General features: G+C 38.8%; 1 protein-coding gene across 11 annotated transcripts in view; it reads left to right on the plus strand.

Moving 5' to 3' along the window:
* PITPNM2 (phosphatidylinositol transfer protein membrane associated 2) overlaps positions 1-17,900 on the plus strand; it is a 398,693-nt gene that overhangs the window by 327,581 nt on the left and 53,212 nt on the right. For all 11 annotated transcript variants that reach the window (XM_073676202.1, XM_073676201.1, XM_073676209.1 and 8 more), the window contains 4 exons: positions 799-918; positions 3,348-3,556; positions 6,493-6,668; positions 11,899-12,069. In XM_073676202.1, coding sequence (XP_073532303.1) covers positions 799-918; positions 3,348-3,556; positions 6,493-6,668; positions 11,899-12,069 — 676 coding nt within the window. The remainder of the gene's footprint in view (positions 1-798; positions 919-3,347; positions 3,557-6,492; positions 6,669-11,898; positions 12,070-17,900) is intronic.

Genomic DNA, 17,900 nt, shown 5'->3' on the forward strand with positions numbered 1-17,900 from the left:
AAATAGATTCTGTTGGCAGATAGCGTCAGATGTTGGATTTGAAGATAAGTGCAGTGAGCACTTTTTAGAGATGGAAAGACATGTCAAATGTGAGACTAGCAGAAAGTGTCATATTCTAGTATGTTACAGATGGCCTTATAGTAGTTGATATCTCTTATCAGGTGTGTTCAGAAAGATTGAATATGTGGGGTGACCTGAGAGAGAATTTTCCCACCAGTGCAAACCAGAGGGTCATTGTCTGTGTTACAGTATATCCGCTTTGGGGGGAGACTGGTTCTCCATAAAGAGAACCTGTCACCAGGTCAGACGTGGCCAGTTTTTGCCCTTATCTTATTCACTTCTCCCCTGAGTACGCATTTTTTGTTTGCTTGTTGTTTTTTTTACCATACAGATTCAGAGATATGAGCCTTTTTTTAATTTAGTGCTATTTTTAATAGCCTTTACCAAAGGGGCGTTGCTCATAGGATTTTCCGATGACGTGTATCTTTAGGTTGTTTTGAATAATTACCATGTGAGCTACTCCCCATTGTAAGGACCATAAAAATGAAAAAGGCCCATATCTCTGGAATGATATGGCAGATTAAGAAAGGGAATAAAAAAAAATAAAATGGAATACTCAGGGAGCAGTGGGACTAAATTAAGAGTGAAAACTGGTCACTGGAAATGGTTACAGGTACTCTTTAAGGAGACTGACTGTTTGGGGTCTTATTGACAGTATTGCATGGGGACAAAAGTATACCACCAATAGATGGCAATATTTTAAACTGTAGTTTATTTTATTTTTTTTTCATCTTCCAGGTTTGTTTAGTTGGTGACTGTGTTGGAGGAATTTTGGGATTTGATGCCTTATGTTACAGCAATCAAACTGTGTCTGAAAGCCAGAACAGCAGCCGCAGAGGAAGCATTGTCAGTGTTCAGGTATCCCTGAGTTGAATCCTGTTATCTTTTCTGCCTATTATATAAAAAGTGCCTAAAGTTGCCTTTTATATGACTTAAAAACATTAGCTTCATACATCTCAGTAATTTCATCTCAGCTTTCGCTGCTGATTGACAGCTTTCTGCCTAGTCACAGTATATGCGGAAAGCTGTCAATCAGTAGTGGCATTAACCAGAGCTCATGAATTCTGTGGTCCACACAAGCGCACCCATCATTGAGTGGGCTGACAGCGATGCAATAGTTAAATTGTGTTGCTATCAAAACTACGGCAGTAAGTGACCAAGTTTTACAGTTAGGATCTCACTACTTTGTGCTGCCCCCAGAATGGACGGTATAAACCTGGTGACATATTTCCTATAAATATGGACTAAAGTCTTTTGACTTCTCTAACACTTTCCTCCTCACAAGTGGGTTACATTAGGTTAAGCTGATTAAATTACACTGTAATAGCACTTTGGAAAATAAACATCATCTCCTTAATGTCTTTCTGCCAAACCACTTGAGATCAGATGATGTTAGGAAAATCTGTGGCATGTAAAAGACATGTACGCTACTTTTTAAGTAGCAGGTTATACTGTTTGGTAGCGTTCTGATGGTCTCTTATACATGCCCACCTTTTAGGTTTTTCAGAAAATCTCACTTTTTGGAATAAAATTGTAATTTTTTTTTTAAACAATATCCAAGTATTGTCCAATCACTTTTTAGCATTTAGTAAAGTACATAATATCGGAATACATTTTTTTTTAGCATTCTTCACCTGCAACACTGTGAAAACAGACATTCAATGATCGCCGGAAAAAGATATTCAGCCAACAAATAAAATCACTAAGCCAGAAACTGACATGCACCCTTACCTTTTATAAAGGTTGCGGCAATCCTCGCCAGCACAGTATGTTTTGGAGGGGAGAGCATCTGACGTGAATGAACAGTTAAAACAAAGCAAAAGAAAAAAACACAGCACTGGGGAACAAGTAATTTATTTATATTTTCTAGTGCCTATTATTGATTAAAATTTGGGAAGAATAAATTGATCCATATAACACTCATATAAAAAGGGAATTGTGTCAGTCATTGATATGACTACCAGATGGTTAAAATAAACTAGTAGTTATTTATAATGCCGATCGCAGACAAAACTCACACATTTTAACAAGTAGGTCATTGTGCTTTCCATTTCAAATACGGACATGTGTATTCAGCCTAAGTTATTAGGTTAGCTCCTGGCATGGCACCATGAATAAAGACAGTTCTATATGCCGGAAACGTGTTGTTTTTTGCCTTGATTCAATATTTTTAATGTACCTGGAACCTTTTAAAGGGAATCTGTCAGTAGGATCCATCCTACTAAACCGACTTTATGGATACGCAGGTCATAGGAAGCTGAATAAAATGACACCTTGATATCTGCGATCTGATGTCTTATTCAAGAGAAATTCACATTTTTCCTATATGTAAATGAGTTGTTCAGGACTATTAGCCGGATACTGATCTGTATGAGAATCTGTCTCCAGAGATTATTATAAATAGAAGGGGGAGTTACCGGTGTGATGTGTGATGGCCGCTCTCTGCTCTCCTGATCTCACTGCAGAGCTGTGTGTGATTATACCTGACACATCTGCAGGTTCCTCTCAGCTTCAGCTTCCATCTCTCAGGCAGGGTTGCTATACAGCAGAGCTGTGAGAGCTGCAGCAAATGTGTTTGTAAGTAGACCATTCAGCTCTACTCTTCTGTCTTAGTTACATGTCTCACACTGGTAACTCTCCCTTTTGTTAAAAATAATCTCTGGAGGCAGATTCTCATGCAGATCTGTGTCCTGCCCATAGCCTGGAACATATAAGAAAAACATGGATTTCTCTGGATTAAGACATCAGATCACAGATATCAAGGTGTCATTATATTCAGCTTCCCACGACCTAAATGCTCATATAGACAGCTTAGAAGGGTTGATCTTACTGACAGATTCCCTTTAAGCTGTACTAAAGATTGATGAAGTTTTATATCTAAACGGCAGGATACCTTTGTTTGCATTAACAGCTGCCAAATCCTTCACTCTCTCATGTCATCACAGTGGAAATAATAACTTTTTATAGAAAAAAAAAATCAAACTAGTTTTGTATTTTTTTTTTCCAGCTATCCCTCATAAAAAATTACCAATAAACCTAACATTTTAGGAGTAAAAACGTATGATGCAAATAAAGAGCAAGAAAGAAAAGAGCACTGCATAGTAATAATGGCCAGATATGTAGTTGCTGGCGGTATGAATTCAGTAAGCTAGCCTAGCCAAGCTACAGACTGAATATTAAAGTAGATCTCTTCTATTATTCAACAAATCCAGCAAGTTGTTGCAAACTGCATGCATACATTACCTTGCAAGTTGCAGGTGCTTTGACGTGTTCTTAATTTATTCCAGGACACCGACCTCTTGTCTCCAGGAATCAGCATCAACAACAGCTACTGCAGCAGCTCTAACCTGGAGACCAGTAGACACTTGAGCCGAAGCAACATTGACATACCTCGGAGCAATGGTGAAGATCCAAAGAAACAGCTTCCACGTAAGAGAAGTGATTCCTCCACATACGAGCTGGACACCATCAAACAGCACCAGGCTTTTCTTTCTAGGTAAGTAAATAGGAATCACTGCCAGCTATGCAAAACATAGAAAGTTATACATATCTCCACAACCATTTATCTAATGCCTGCAGACAGCATAAAGACCAATAAAATGCCCATTCTTTAGATCATACCTAAATTACATATAAAACTAGTCTTCAGTCATAAGATTGGCGATAAATATGGTAAACTTTTAATTACATTTTATATCAGTAGAGCAATGAACATGATCAGTCTTGGTAGTACACAATCTATAAATTATCATACATAGAAACATTTTTAACATTTTCAATATTAAAAGAGATCACTAGCAAACAACAAGTCACATAGGTGTGAGCAATAGATACACTAATTGTATACAATATTCACATATTTAAGTTTTCCATTTATTATCTTTATGGTGACCAAAATGCGGGCAGCATAAAGTGGGGATAGAGTACATGATTCTAATGCTGGGTCAGCCAATGGCTGGTGTAGCCGCAGCTCTCGAATAGCAAGGACTACACAACAGAAGGCCATCATTGAGAGGAATATCATCAGCAGTCACCGCTGCAGTAGACTGTGGACCAGTTTTGTCCAAACTTCAACTGGTGTCAGATTCTCATTAAAGATGCAATTGACAATAGTTGTGATGTGATCTGAAAAAACACAGACTTTTAAAGTGGTTGCCCGAAACCTGGATTTAATATTAATTTCTAACTATTTAATGTAAAAAGAAACTAAGCACTTCTCCAATATATTTCAATTAAAAATCCCTACCCTTCCCTCTCTTCTATAACTTTCTATCTGTGTTTTTTTCTTACTTCCAATGATGTTCCATTTGAGTCTCCCAGCGTGCACTGGGGATTCTCAAACGAGACATCATGAAGTGGCTGGTGCTGCTGTCGCTGCCACAGCAGCTGTCCGCACCTTGAAATGGATTGTCATCAGGGACGACCAATTCAGGGGTTGGCTATTCTATGCTATGCTCAGCATGTGCTGGTTGTCAATGCTGATGCATGCTCAGTTTACTGTCCTTGCTCTCTACTGTGTTACTTTCGTTACACACTGACATTGCACTCCCTCGCCAGCTCTAAAAGGAGGTGTCAAGCCGGCAAGAAAGCGCTGTCTTGCCAGCTCGTTACTGACTGTGGAGACTACTTGCTTTATAAGGCTATATAAAATTCTGTAGATGGTAGTTAGAGACTGTATACTAAACAACATTGGGGCATCTCTGTGACAGCTGGAATAAAAATTTAATAACAAAGAAAAGAAAGAGAGAAGAAAGCTTTTCGCTACTTATGTCACTCACCGCATGGTCATTGTTATAGATATAATTGTAAAATCTATGGAGTTCTCATATTAACATTGAGGTATGGATTGAATGGAGCGAAGTCTGTCTCCATGACTTCCAGATGACCCTTAACTGCTACTGAGTCCCCCTACTTCCCCCTCCTGTAAACAGGTGATTAAAGTTGGTCATCTGATAGATCACAGACACAAATTCCACCCCCCAACTTGCCTGAGAATACAGGAGGTGACAGATTTATGGCCCGTGCCTCCCTAACACAGAACTACAAACAGACAGATGTGAGCTCCTTTGTTCCATTCAAATTATGAATATAGTTTTTTTTTATGAACACCCAGGTTCATACACTTATGAGAGTCAAATTTTTGGAATCGTGGCGAACATAATGCATTGTCTTACGTCACTGGGTGGTTACGGTAACACTTCCAGATTAATAATGGAAAATTTCTGGGAAATTAATAGAAATTAACTTTTTTGTTCTCCTACGTGCACGTGCACAGTATGCGTGGACAAGTTTGCTATGTGTTGCTGCCAGCCCAGCATCATTTAAATATATAGTGCAGCTGCTAAAGCAATGAGTGGGACCTCTTCCCCGAAACAGTCCTCCCCTGGCTTCTAATGTATTATATTGGGGGCAATTACCTTTTTGCCCATAGGCTCCTTGAAGGCTGGGCCCCAGGTCAGTAGCCCAATTTGCCTTCATTATAATCCAACCCTGCCTGTTTCCAGGGACATCTAAAGCATGTCAAATAAATGTTCAAGTCTGTTAAAACAGAGTTCTACCGACTTTTTCCATGCTTACTTGTAATAATATCATGTGATCAGTGAATATTTCTGTGCCAATTTTTTAAAAGATGGTTTTTATAGACCACTGGGTGGGTATCTGTTTTTAAGTCAGGAGTGGCAAAACACAAATCATTAATAGTTAACCTGAGGTATTTTAGGGACCTCAGATATGGCCCTTGACTGTATAGGATACCATATTACCATAAACTTGTTTCCAACCAAGAGTTAGATGTAAGATGGCTTAATCTCTCCCCATGCATTTTTTTCAAGAAATGATTGAATCCTAGCAATGAGAAAAATGCTAAAAAAAAAAAAATATATATGTTTTTTCTACTTCCCTATGATGAGAACTATTCTTAGTTTTTGGGGGAAAAATATATTCTGAGAAAACATTAACCACACACATTGCCATTTAAGGGAATTCTACATGTGGGTTTCTGTATGTTCTAGCATTGGATTAAGGCGAGCAATGGCCGCCGTTATCGATTAACATTGACAGTCACCAGTTCCCACAACAGGAATCACTACTGTGTCCCCCTGGTTATAGTCCAGTACATTGTCCATTTTAGCAGAGCCTGTATTACTTACCCTCATCCAGAACCCCTCTGTACCTGTAAGTAGTCAGTCAATGTAGTAATGAAAGTAATGATAAACTAGACAGATGCACAGGTGATGTCAAAGAGTTTAGAAATTAGAGTTTATTTGCCTTTTAAATCAGCTGATTTTTTGTAATCTGTTCATTTTCTGTCTTCTAACAAACAGTAAGAAAACGGAAGTAATAAATACAAAACTTGTTTCTCAAAATTTTTGTAATGGTGATATTGCCTTGTTTATAAAACCTTTCTAAAATAATCGTAAAATGTCTTTACAGCTTACACTCAAGTGTTCTCAGAAATGATCCGGGGTCTCGGAGATCGAGCAGCTCAACCATGCTGGATGGAGGCAGCATTGGGAAGTTTGACTTTGAAATTTCCGATTTTTTCTTATTTGGGTCACCTCTCGGACTAGTACTGGCTTTGCGGAAAACCGTGATTCCTGCTCTTGACAGTAAGCATTAGGAAAAGTTTTTTAAAATGTTGCATAGTAAAGGTAACATGTGATTAGTATTTACCACTACAAGATAGCTTGTATACAAAAACTTTCAAAAAGGATTATACAGCTATTCTAAACTGTACTTTGAAAGTATGTACGACAGACTCATCAGGTCTAAGATCAGATGTCTTAAATAATGTAAGCAGTTTTTATTGTGAAACCTGGTGACAGATCCTCTTTAAAAGGAATTTGTCAGCAGGACCCCAAAACTATTTTTATGCCCTTATAGCTCTTTCAAAGACAAGTCAAGCAATACCTTTACATGGCCAGTCTGTTCCTCCATTACTGAGAAATCAGTGTTTGAAATGATATGCAAATGAGGCTGAAGAGCTATGTGTAACTTTAAAGACTCTGTCACTCCAGCTCCTTTCCCGCCCAGCACTGCCTCAAGCAGGAGGAAGTGGCGACATGTGGGGTTCAGAGCTGGAGTGACAGAGGCCTCAGATTAAAGATGAGCGAGCTCCAATGTCTGGTTCTGAACTTCCGACATTTTACAGTTCAGGTGTTCGGGTAGGAGAGAGAGGGACAGGGTTTTTCCAGCTCCAATGTATGGGTCCCCATTGATTTCAATGAGGTTCAAGTGTGGTCACAGTTCTGGTACCCAAATCGAACTTTGGACTAAAGTCTGGTTGGGTACCAGAACTCTAAAAGTCTGCTCATTCCTACTTCAGATATACAGCCTCATTTACATATCAATTTAAACGCCGATTTCTCAGTAATGGAGGAATGGACTTGCCATCTAAAGGTAATGCTGGACTTTTTTTTTTAAATATAAGTCTAGTAAGGCTATGTGCCCACGATGTAGAAATGCTCAGGATTTTTTCCCGAGCGTTTCTGCATCTCTGTACATGCGTTTTCCTGCCAGGGACAAGCGGAAGTGAAGCGTTCTTCACTTGCATTTCCGCATGCGGGTTGTCAAGCGCTTTCCAAGCGATTTTAGCATCACTTGGAAAGTGCTTGTCAACTTGGTCACACTATATAAATCCATGCAAATGGCATGGATTTATATAGTGTGACTGAAAGAATGGTAACAAATAAATATATACTTACCCTCTGATGGCCCCCGGTGTCTTGCTTCCCTCCGTTCTCCCTACCGGTACCCAGGTCCGGAGGAGAGTCTCCTGTCCTCCACGCCCAGGTACCATCCGTACATTAGAACGCATGGAATGCGCATCTACATATACAGTGATGCGTAATCCATGCGTTCTAATGCAAGTCAATGGCGGCAAAAACGCAGCGCTTCCGCATAATAATTGGTAGTGCTGCGTTTTGTTCCGCAATGATAATCCGCAGCGGAAATTTCCGCAGCATGTGCACAGCACATGCGGATTATCATTGGGGAACATGGCAGGCCTTCTACCATGCGTTTTTAAGCGTTTCTTCAGCGTTTTTGTTGCTGCGGAAACGCTTAAAAAACGCATCGTGGGCACACAGCCTAACACCATTGACCCATTTTTCATTTTTTTGGGACTTGGAGATTTGGACAACTCTTTTGAAATATTTCATGCACAATATTTGACATAAAAAGGTTGAAGAAAGAAATTACATGTGAAGTAATATTTTAATATATGTAAATAGTAAAAAAAAAAATACATAGAAGAAACACAACTATTTTTATTCCGAGGTGCAGGCCTTGTTTATTTATCCAGTACTTATGCTCATATGCAGTGCCTATAAGGTTAAGTCCCCACAATAAGTATGCCTTTTTGATGTTGCCTATTTTTTTGCATAATTTTTGCACCAGTTTGATATTTTATGTTTTTTCAAAGTTTTTCTGAGTGCAGTTTTTTCTGCTGTGGTTTTTGTCTCTTTTTCGTATGTCATGTGTTTAATAAAACTGCTTTGTTTTGGACACTTCCTGTTACTTGGCTCATTAGATAAACCTTTATTGATAAAATCATGTGCAGATTATATGCGTTTTTGGTGCATTTCTGCTGGTGAAAAGCACTTAAAATGCATATGCGTTTTTTTACCTGCAGATTTTTCTCATCTCATTCAAAAGAAAGCAGAGTGGGCATGAGATTTCTATAAACCCCATTCATAATAATGGTATTACAAAATGTTTTATTTTTTTTGCGCAAAAAAAAAAAAATACACAGCATCAAAAACTCATTGTGGGAACTTAGCCTTATTCGGTAAAACTGCAAAGCAATTTTAATTGTGGATGCTTTTGCCTGTAAATGAGGATTGTATATACAGGTTTTCATCTTCTAAAGCTGCCTCCGATAGAATGCGCTTTTAATGTGACTGAGAGAGAACATCAGATTGGATAATTGACATTCCGCTATATTGATTTGTAAAATAGGGCTTTTGCTTCCCTGGCCGTGCTTTCAGGTTGATTAGTCACCACTGTGTGGCGGTTCAGTAGGGAGACCTAGGCTTAAATGGTAGTTTTTTGGCAGCAAACATAAAATAATCCTATTTATTATTAAACCAAGAAGGAAAACACATGCAGCTACTTATGGAAAAAGCTAAGGGTATTTTATTAGAAGGGACTCGCCTATTCTTATCTATTGGTGTGCAGAAATAATCGGATCCCATAAGGAACAATCATATAGCATTGTTTTTTTTTCGAATACATTTCAATTCTTTAACATAAGAAACTGTTTCTTGTGTAAATTTTAATAACTGCTGATATATAAAAAATACGGATGACAATCGAGATGAAAATCGTAACTTTTTTTTATACATTCTTATGAACTAAATATAAGCACTAGACATAAAAATAATAAATGTAATCAGAATTGATAATAATAATAATAATCTTTATTTATATAGCGCCAACATATTCCGCAGCTCTTAACAATTCACAGGTTCATATATAACAAAACTTAAATTTTTTTTTTACATTTCTCATTCTTCTGTTTTTGAAATATTTCTCATTGCAAATACTGCATCATTCTGTCACTGAGCGTTTTCACTTTACAGGCTTGTTCACACGAGCATATAAATAATCGTCCAATTTTTTTTCTCTCGGTATCCGTGTGCAGGTCATATACATTCTGTTTTTTACAACAGCAGCTATTATTGACAAGACCATTTACAGTTTCTTATGTTACAGAATTACAATATATCCATGGAAATCAGATGCTATACTGTGTCTCTGTATGGCATCCGATTTTTTTTACTCATCCATCGACTTGAATGGGTGCGTCTCATCTGATTTACGGAAGAAACTAGTGCGGGCTGCGACTTTTTTCACATGCAGATTCGGTCAATGAAAAAAATCACTCATCTGCCCTACCCCAATGGTTAACACTGGTCCGAGTGATGTCTGATTTTTTTTCAAGGATGGCACTTGGAACGAAAATATGGTCGCGTGCACAAGCCCTACTAGAGATTGTACCATTTCTCACAATAGATGTAGTTTCCGTTGATGCTGTGTTAACCTATTTGAAAAGTGTCAGTGACTATGTGGAAAAGTGTGAAAACTCATTTTTTAGTGTATGTTGCCAGCTTCAAATTTGTAGAAAGTCAGAGTTTACTGTATACATACAGTGGGGAAAATAAGTATTTGATACACTGCCAATTTTGCACGTTTTCCCATCTACAAAGAATAGAGAGGTCTGTAATTTTTATTGTAAGTACACTCTAACTGTGAGACAGAATCTAAAAATAAAAACAAGAAAATCGCATTGTGTGATTTTTTACATAATTAATTTTCATTTTATTGCATGAAATAAGTATTTGATGCAATAGAAAAACAGAACTTAATTTTTGGTACAGAAACCTTTGTTTGCAATTACAGAGGTCAGATGTTTCCTGTAGTTGTTGACCAAGTTTGCACGTACTGCAGCAGGGATTTTGGCCCCCTCCTCCATACAGATCTTTCAGGTTTCGGGGCTGTCACTGGGTAAAATTGAGGTTTAGCTCCCTCCAAAGATTTTCTAATGGTTTCAGGTCTGGAGACTGGCTAGGCCACTCCAAGACATTGAAATGCTTCTTACGGAGCCACTCTTCAGTTGCCCATACTGTGTGTTTCGTGTCATTGTCATGCTGGAAGACCCAGCCATGACCCATCTTCAGTGCTCTTACTGAGGAAAGGAGGTTGTTGGCCAAATTGAATTGATACCAAAAAGTTCTATTTTGGTCTCATTTGACCACATGACTCTCTCCCATGCCTCCTCTGGATCATCCAGATGGTCATTGGCGAACTTCAAATGGGCCTGGATATTTGGTGGCTTGAGAAGGGGGACCTTGCATGCCCTGCAGGATTTTAATCCATGACGGCTTAGTGTTTTACTAGCAGTAATGTTTGAGACTGTGGTCACAACTCTCTTCAGGTCATTGACCAGGTCGTCCCGTGTAGTTCTTGTCTGATTCCTGACCTTTCTCAGAATCATCCTTAACCCACGAGGCGAGATCTTGCATGGAGCCCTAGACCAAGGAAGATTGACAGTCATCTTGTGTTTCTTCCATTTTCTAATAATTGTGCCAACAGTTGTTGCCTTCTCACCAAGCTGCTTGCCTATTATTCTGTAGCCCATCCCAGCTTTGTGCAGGTCTACAATTTTGTCCTTGGTGTCCTTAGACAGCTCTTTGGTCTTGGCCATGGTGGAGAAGTTGGAGTGTAATTGATTGAGTGTGTGGACAGGTGTTTTATACTGAAAACGAGTTCAAACAGGTGCAATTAATACAGGTAATGAGTGCAGAGTAGGAGGGCTTCTTAAAGAAAAACTAAGAGGTCTGTGAGAGCCAGAATTTCTTGCTGGTTGGTAGGTGATCACATACTTATTTCATGCTATAAAATTAAATTTAATTATTTGAAAATCATACAATGTGATTTTCTGGTTTTTATTTTTAGATTTGGTCTCTCACAGTTGAAGTGTACCTACGATAAAAATTACAGACCACTCCATTCTTTGTAGGTGGGAAAACTTGCAAAATCGGCAGTGTGTCAAATACTTATTTTCCCCACTGTATAGCGAACTTCCTAACTGAGAATATTGTTTTTGAGTAGCATCCATGGAGACTTGTGCTTGCATTTTCCTACAGTAAGAGAAAATCTGAGCATTTAAAGCCACCTTTCGTAATTTGTACAGCGTAGTATTGTACAATATCTGAAGATGCCGACAAAGCCAAAGCTGTATCTTCAAAAACTTAGAACATCGCTTAAGAATGTATTTCACGTGAGACTTTGTATCCATACTATCTTTATATAATGTGTTCTTGTTTTTACTGACAGTTTTCCAGCTTAGGCCTGGTTGCCAGCAAGTTTACAACCTATTCCATCCAGCTGATCCATCTGCATCGCGCATTGAACCACTTTTAGAGAAGAAGTTCCACCTGATGCCTCCATTCAATGTCCCTCGGTATCAGAGGTTTCCTTTAGGGGATGGTAACTCAGCCCTCCTGGGTAAGATAATACTGTACAATTCATACATATTAAGATATGTTTGACATAAAGTTTACAAAGGATGAGCTTTAGTTAGTGTCTGCATTAAGCTCCTCACTGGCGTACAACTGTGCACATAGTGAACAACATAATTGGTATATATTGGCCCCTTTTATGCATTTTTTTTTTTAAATCAGACCTTTTTTTATTGAGAAAACAAAATAAACATACAATATTGTTACAGGAATCACATGAGCATTGAAATATCTATCTTTGCATGTTGTTCAGAATTATAATATATCTATAGCTCATTCATAACTAATTTAATTTTCTATATATACTGAACTTTTATTCAGTTTTCCAAGGAACAGAAACTAACCCCCCACCCTCCTCCATTAACATGTTAATTGATAGAGGCTGGGCATCCAGCCAGTGTAGCGCTAGTAGTTTGCGTATATACAGCAGTCGTGATAGACCAATAGCTAATGGAGATTTCAGTTCTACTGAGTAACCCAAGTATCCCAATATACAGGTTTTAGAATCTGTTTGAATATGCACCCCAAATACCCTCCTTATAAGAGATAATATGTCCTTCCAGTATTGACCCAGCCTGTTACATTCCCAGAACATGTGCATTATATTATCATCTTCTAATCCACATCTAGGGTAGTCTGCATTTGGGCGAACCCCAATTCTGCAGAGAAAACTCGGCGTTCAGTATACCCTATGAATAAGGTAGATTTGTGAAACCCTATGTGATTCACAGGGGTATAGTCTAGGAGTAAGTTCCACCACCTCTTTCCATTGCTCTTCAGAAATTGGTCCTAAATCTGCCTCCCATTAGACCTGACTGCTAGTGGGTGTTCTTTAAAGCGGGACTGTAAAAGCTGTTGATTGACCATTCGTATATTTTGCAGAAGCAATTAAGTCTAATATATGATCCTTTTGTATAATCGGTACATCTGCAATAAACTGGATCTGATACGCTTGCTTAAGTCGAAGATATCGGCAGAAGAGACTATGAGGAAGCCAAACCTCTGTTGAAACATAATAAAGCTTTTAAATACTCCATTTTGTATTAAATGCTCAAGAATTTGTATTCCTCTCTCTCTTCCCAACCTTCAAAGCCATTCAATTTGTCAAACTCCCCTAGTTGAGGATTGTGCCATATTGGGGTAAATTTGGAGCAACCAGAGATTCCCAATAATTTCTTTCCCCTGTCCCAAACCTTGTGCATCAGTGCCAATGTTTGTTTATCTTGTCTATCTCCAGGTCCCATGTTCACTTCCAATGCGTGTAGGGGTGATGACCATTTTTTGTCTCGTAAAACAAGGCACCCTATCTTGCTCATACTTTCTCTCTTCTCTCAACCATGGAAATGATGGATCTTGGACACTATAAAATAGACCCATAGATGCGGTATTGCCAACCCTCCCTCGAACTTTCCCCTCTGGAGCATTATCAGTTTAATTCTTGCACTCCGTTTTCGCCAGATTAGTTCCCTAAATAGGGTCTGAATTTTGTGGAAAATGGGAGGTGAAATCCAGCACAGGGAATTATGTAATAGGTAGAGCAGTTGTGGCATGAAGATCATTTTAATAAGGTTCCCCCTAAATATTACTGATAGATGTAATTAGCACCACATGTTTATTTTGAACCGTAATCTATCTAATAGTGGGTTTATCTTAAGTACTAAATAGTCTCTTGGATTCCGACTACCCACCACACCAAGATACTTGAACTTATCTAGGATCTGCACCTTCGGAATCAGTTGCACTTTCTGGGAGCTGGTTCCAATGGTAACAAGGATGATTTTTCCCAATTGATTTTTAGGCCTGACTGTTGTTCAAACTTTGTTATATCCATCATTATCGGGGCAATAGATGATTCTACATCCTCTACATAAAGTAACATGTCATTAGCTTAGAGGCTCACTTTTTCTACTCTATTATTACATTTAAAACCTACAAAATCCCTTGAATCCCTGAGTTTGCATGCCAGCGGCACTATTGCCAAAGCAAAGAGAAAGGGTGAAAGCGGGAATCCTTGCCTCGTTCCTCTCCCCAACGAGAAAGGACTTGATAGCTCAGTCTGTTGGTCAGTGATCTATAGAGTAATTTTACCTAATTTATGAAACTGTGACCAAACTCCATTTTATTTACTACCTCCCAGAGATATCTCCACTCGACACTGTCGAAGGCTTTTGCGGCATCGAGGGACATTATTGCTCTATGTCCTGTATCTGCGTTGCACAATTACATGTTAAGAAATAAACACCTTAGATTGACGGCAGTGGACTTCTTAGGCATGAATCCTGTTTGGTCTTCATGGACCACTTCACTTATTAATTTGTTTAACCTGTTGGCCAGCTAACATTTTAACATCTACGGGGAGTAAGGATATTGGTCGGTCTGAATCTGGGTAATCGGGGTCTTTCCCTGGCTTCAGTAATATGAATAAATGAATACTTCGTTCATGGAAGCAGGTAAACTCCCTGCTGATTCGGCCTCCTCACAAACTGCCAATAATTTTGGTAGTAAAATCTCGCTATACTGTTTATAGAATTCCCCAGGAAGACCATCAGATCCTGGGGCTTTTTCATTCTGTAGTTTAATCACTGCCTCCTCCAGCTCTTCCTCAGCTAACGGATGATCTAATAATGAGCTAGAAACTGCTGACAGTTTATATTATTGAAATGGGAAAAGATGTCCTCCTCTTGCAACGTAGATTTAGAGGCGTACAGACCACTATAGTAAAGATATAGCGTGGGTATAATATCAGATGTGTCAGTAATTACATTCCCTTCAGGCGATATTAACCTGGCTATATGCGAGGATCCTTCTTGTGCCTTGACTATGGATGCCAATAGGTGTCCCACACTCTCCTCCTCAGTAAAATACTTTTGTTTGGTGAACATACTCTTCTGAGACGTTATTGTTAAAAGGTGGTTTGCCAAAACTTTTTGTGCCAGTTCCCACTGTTGCCTATTTTCATCAGATTTATTTTCTATATAGGTTGCTTCCCGCAACGTTACCTCATGCTGCAACTCCAGGGATTTTTCCTGTGTTTTAGATTTAATTTTGTTGGTCTCCTGTATGCAGATTCCCCTTATATACACCTTCATGGCATCTCATACTATATTTTTCCCTAGCTGTTACCGCATTTATATGAAAATATTCTAGTATATTAGTTGAAAGAGATCCTCTAATAACTTGCAACCAATGAGGGTGTAAGTGCCAGAGAAACCTTCTCAGAGAGTATTCCTTTCCCAATTGTAGGTGTAATAGCAGCGGTGAATGGTCTGAGATGTTTCTGGCTAGAAATTGTATAGATTTAACATGAGCTAAAATACATTCATTTCCAACAGCCAGATCTATTCATGATAATGACCGGTGTGAGTAGCAAGAATATTGCCTTATTCCTGGATGACATAGACGCCATGTATCAAACATTCCCGACTCAGACAATAGACAATATAAGGATGTTGGTCTGGAGTTGAAGTCTCCCATCAAAACTATGGAAAGCTCTGGGAATTCACTTAAACAAGAGAGTATTATTTTTAGGACCTCCAAAGAATATGGGGGGGGAATACTGTGCTACAATAATAATCCTAGTATTATGTATGTTGCATAATCCTTCTACATAAATTGTTGTCGACTGACATATAAACATTTGTGTCTATTCTATGCGTGGAGAATACCGAATGGAATTCACTGCCCACCCACGTTTTTTCCATTAAATATAGTCTGTCATTAGTCATGTGTGTTTCTAATAGGCAAACTATGCCAGGCTGGTACTGCCTCAGCCAGGAAAATACCTCACACCTTTTTACTGTTTCACCCAACCCCCTAACATTCCACTCCACTATATTAACTGGGCAAGCCATTCCTACTGATGTACAGTAGTGTGAAAAAGTGTTTGCCCCCTTCCTGATTTCTTATTCTTTGCATGTTTGTGACACTTAAGTGTTTCAGATCACAAAAAAATTTAAATATTAGACAAAGATAACACAAGTAAACGCAAAATGCAGTTTTCAAATGAAGGTCTTTATTATTAAGGGAAAATTAAATCCAAACCTACAGGGCCCTGTGTGAAAAAGTGATTGCCCCCTAAACCTAATAACTGGTTGGGCCACCCTTAGCAGCAACAACTACAATCAAGCATTTGCGATAACTGGCAATGAGTCTTTTACAACGCTCTGGAGGAATTTTGGCCCTTTCATCTTTGCAAAACTGTTGTCATTCTGCCACATTGGAGGGTTTCCAAGCATAAACCGCCTTTTTAAGATCATGCCACAGCATATCAATCGGATTAAAGTCAGGACTTTGACTAGACCACTGCAAGGGCTTAATTTTGTTTTTCTTAAGCCATTCAGAGTTTTGCCTTGCTGATGTGTTTTGGATCATTGTCCTGCTGCATAACCCAAGTGCGCTTCAGTTTGAGGTCCCGAACAGATGGCCGAACATTCTCCTTCAGGATTTTTTGATAGACAGCAGAATTCATGGTTCCATTTACCATAGCAAGTCTTCCAGGTCCTGAAGCGAAAAACATCCCCAGACCTTCACACTGCCACCACCATATTTTGCTGTTGGTATGATGTTCCTTTTCTGAAATGCTGTGTTACTTCCACACCAGATGTAATGAGACATAAACCTTCCAAAAAGTTCAACTTCTATCTCATCAGTACTCAGAGTAGTCTCCCAAAAGTATTGGCGATCATTAAGATGTTTTCTGGCAAAACTGAGATGAGCCTTTATGTTCTTTTTGCTCAACAGTTGTTTTCGTCGAGGAATTCTGCCATGCATGCCATTTTTGCCCAGTCTCTTTCTTATGGTGGAGTCATGAACACTGACCTTAACTGAGGCAAGTAAGGTCTGCACTTGTTTGGATGTTGTTGTGGAGTCTTTTATGACCTCTTGGATGAGTCGTCGCTGTGCTCTTGGGGTAATTTTGGTCAGCCAGCCACCTCTGTGGCTTTGTGAATAATGGCTCTCACTGTGGTTCGCTGGAGTCCCAAAGCTTTAGAAATGGCTTTATAACCTTTTCCAGACTGATAGATCTCAATTACTTTCTCATTTGTTCCTGAATTTCTTTGGATCACAGCATGATGTCTAGCTTTTGAGGATCTTTTGGTCTTCTTCACTTTGTCAGGTAGGTCCTATTTATGTGATATCTTGGTTGAGAACAGGTGTGCAGTAATCAGGCCTGTGTGATGGCTAGGGAAATTGAACTCCGCTTCCCAAAGATGTGATAAACCACAGTTAATTTATGTTTTAAGGAGAGAGGGGCAATCACTTTTTCACACAAGGTGCTGTAGGTTTGGATTTCTATTTCCTGTTAATAATAAAGACCTTCATTTAAAAACTGCATTTTGTGTTTACTTGTGTTTTCTTTGTCTAATATTTAAATTTGTTTTTTGATCTGAAACATTTAAGTGTGACAAACATGCAAAAGAGTAAGAAATCAGGAAGGGGGCAAACACTGCCACTGTATGTATGTATGCATTCCAGTACTTGTTTTGTACTTTAAATACTGATTCCCATCTGCTGTTCTGACCTTTTCGGCAGTTTCCTGAAAGAAATTAGTTTCTCTGGAATATAACCCCATTTTCAAAAACATCACAATTATAATAAAATGTATAGATCGTGGTATTGATTATGTACCTGTCAAAGACTTTAAATAGCTGGCCTTCTCTCTGTTCTATTAATGACTTACTAATAGGTCATAATTATAGAGTAGGTGCAATGGTTGCAGTTGCACTTCTGCCCTGGAGACCAGGGGGCCCAAAATGTCTCTTTGGCCTAGATGAACACACAAATTTTTTGACAGACCCCCGATTGTTGAGGGACCTG

The sequence above is a fragment of the Phyllobates terribilis genome, unplaced genomic scaffold, assembly GCF_046119375.1.
Source record: "Phyllobates terribilis strain yellow unplaced genomic scaffold, ASM4611937v1 Scaffold_1__5_contigs__length_1240528914, whole genome shotgun sequence".
NCBI classification, from domain to species: domain Eukaryota; kingdom Metazoa; phylum Chordata; class Amphibia; order Anura; family Dendrobatidae; genus Phyllobates; species Phyllobates terribilis.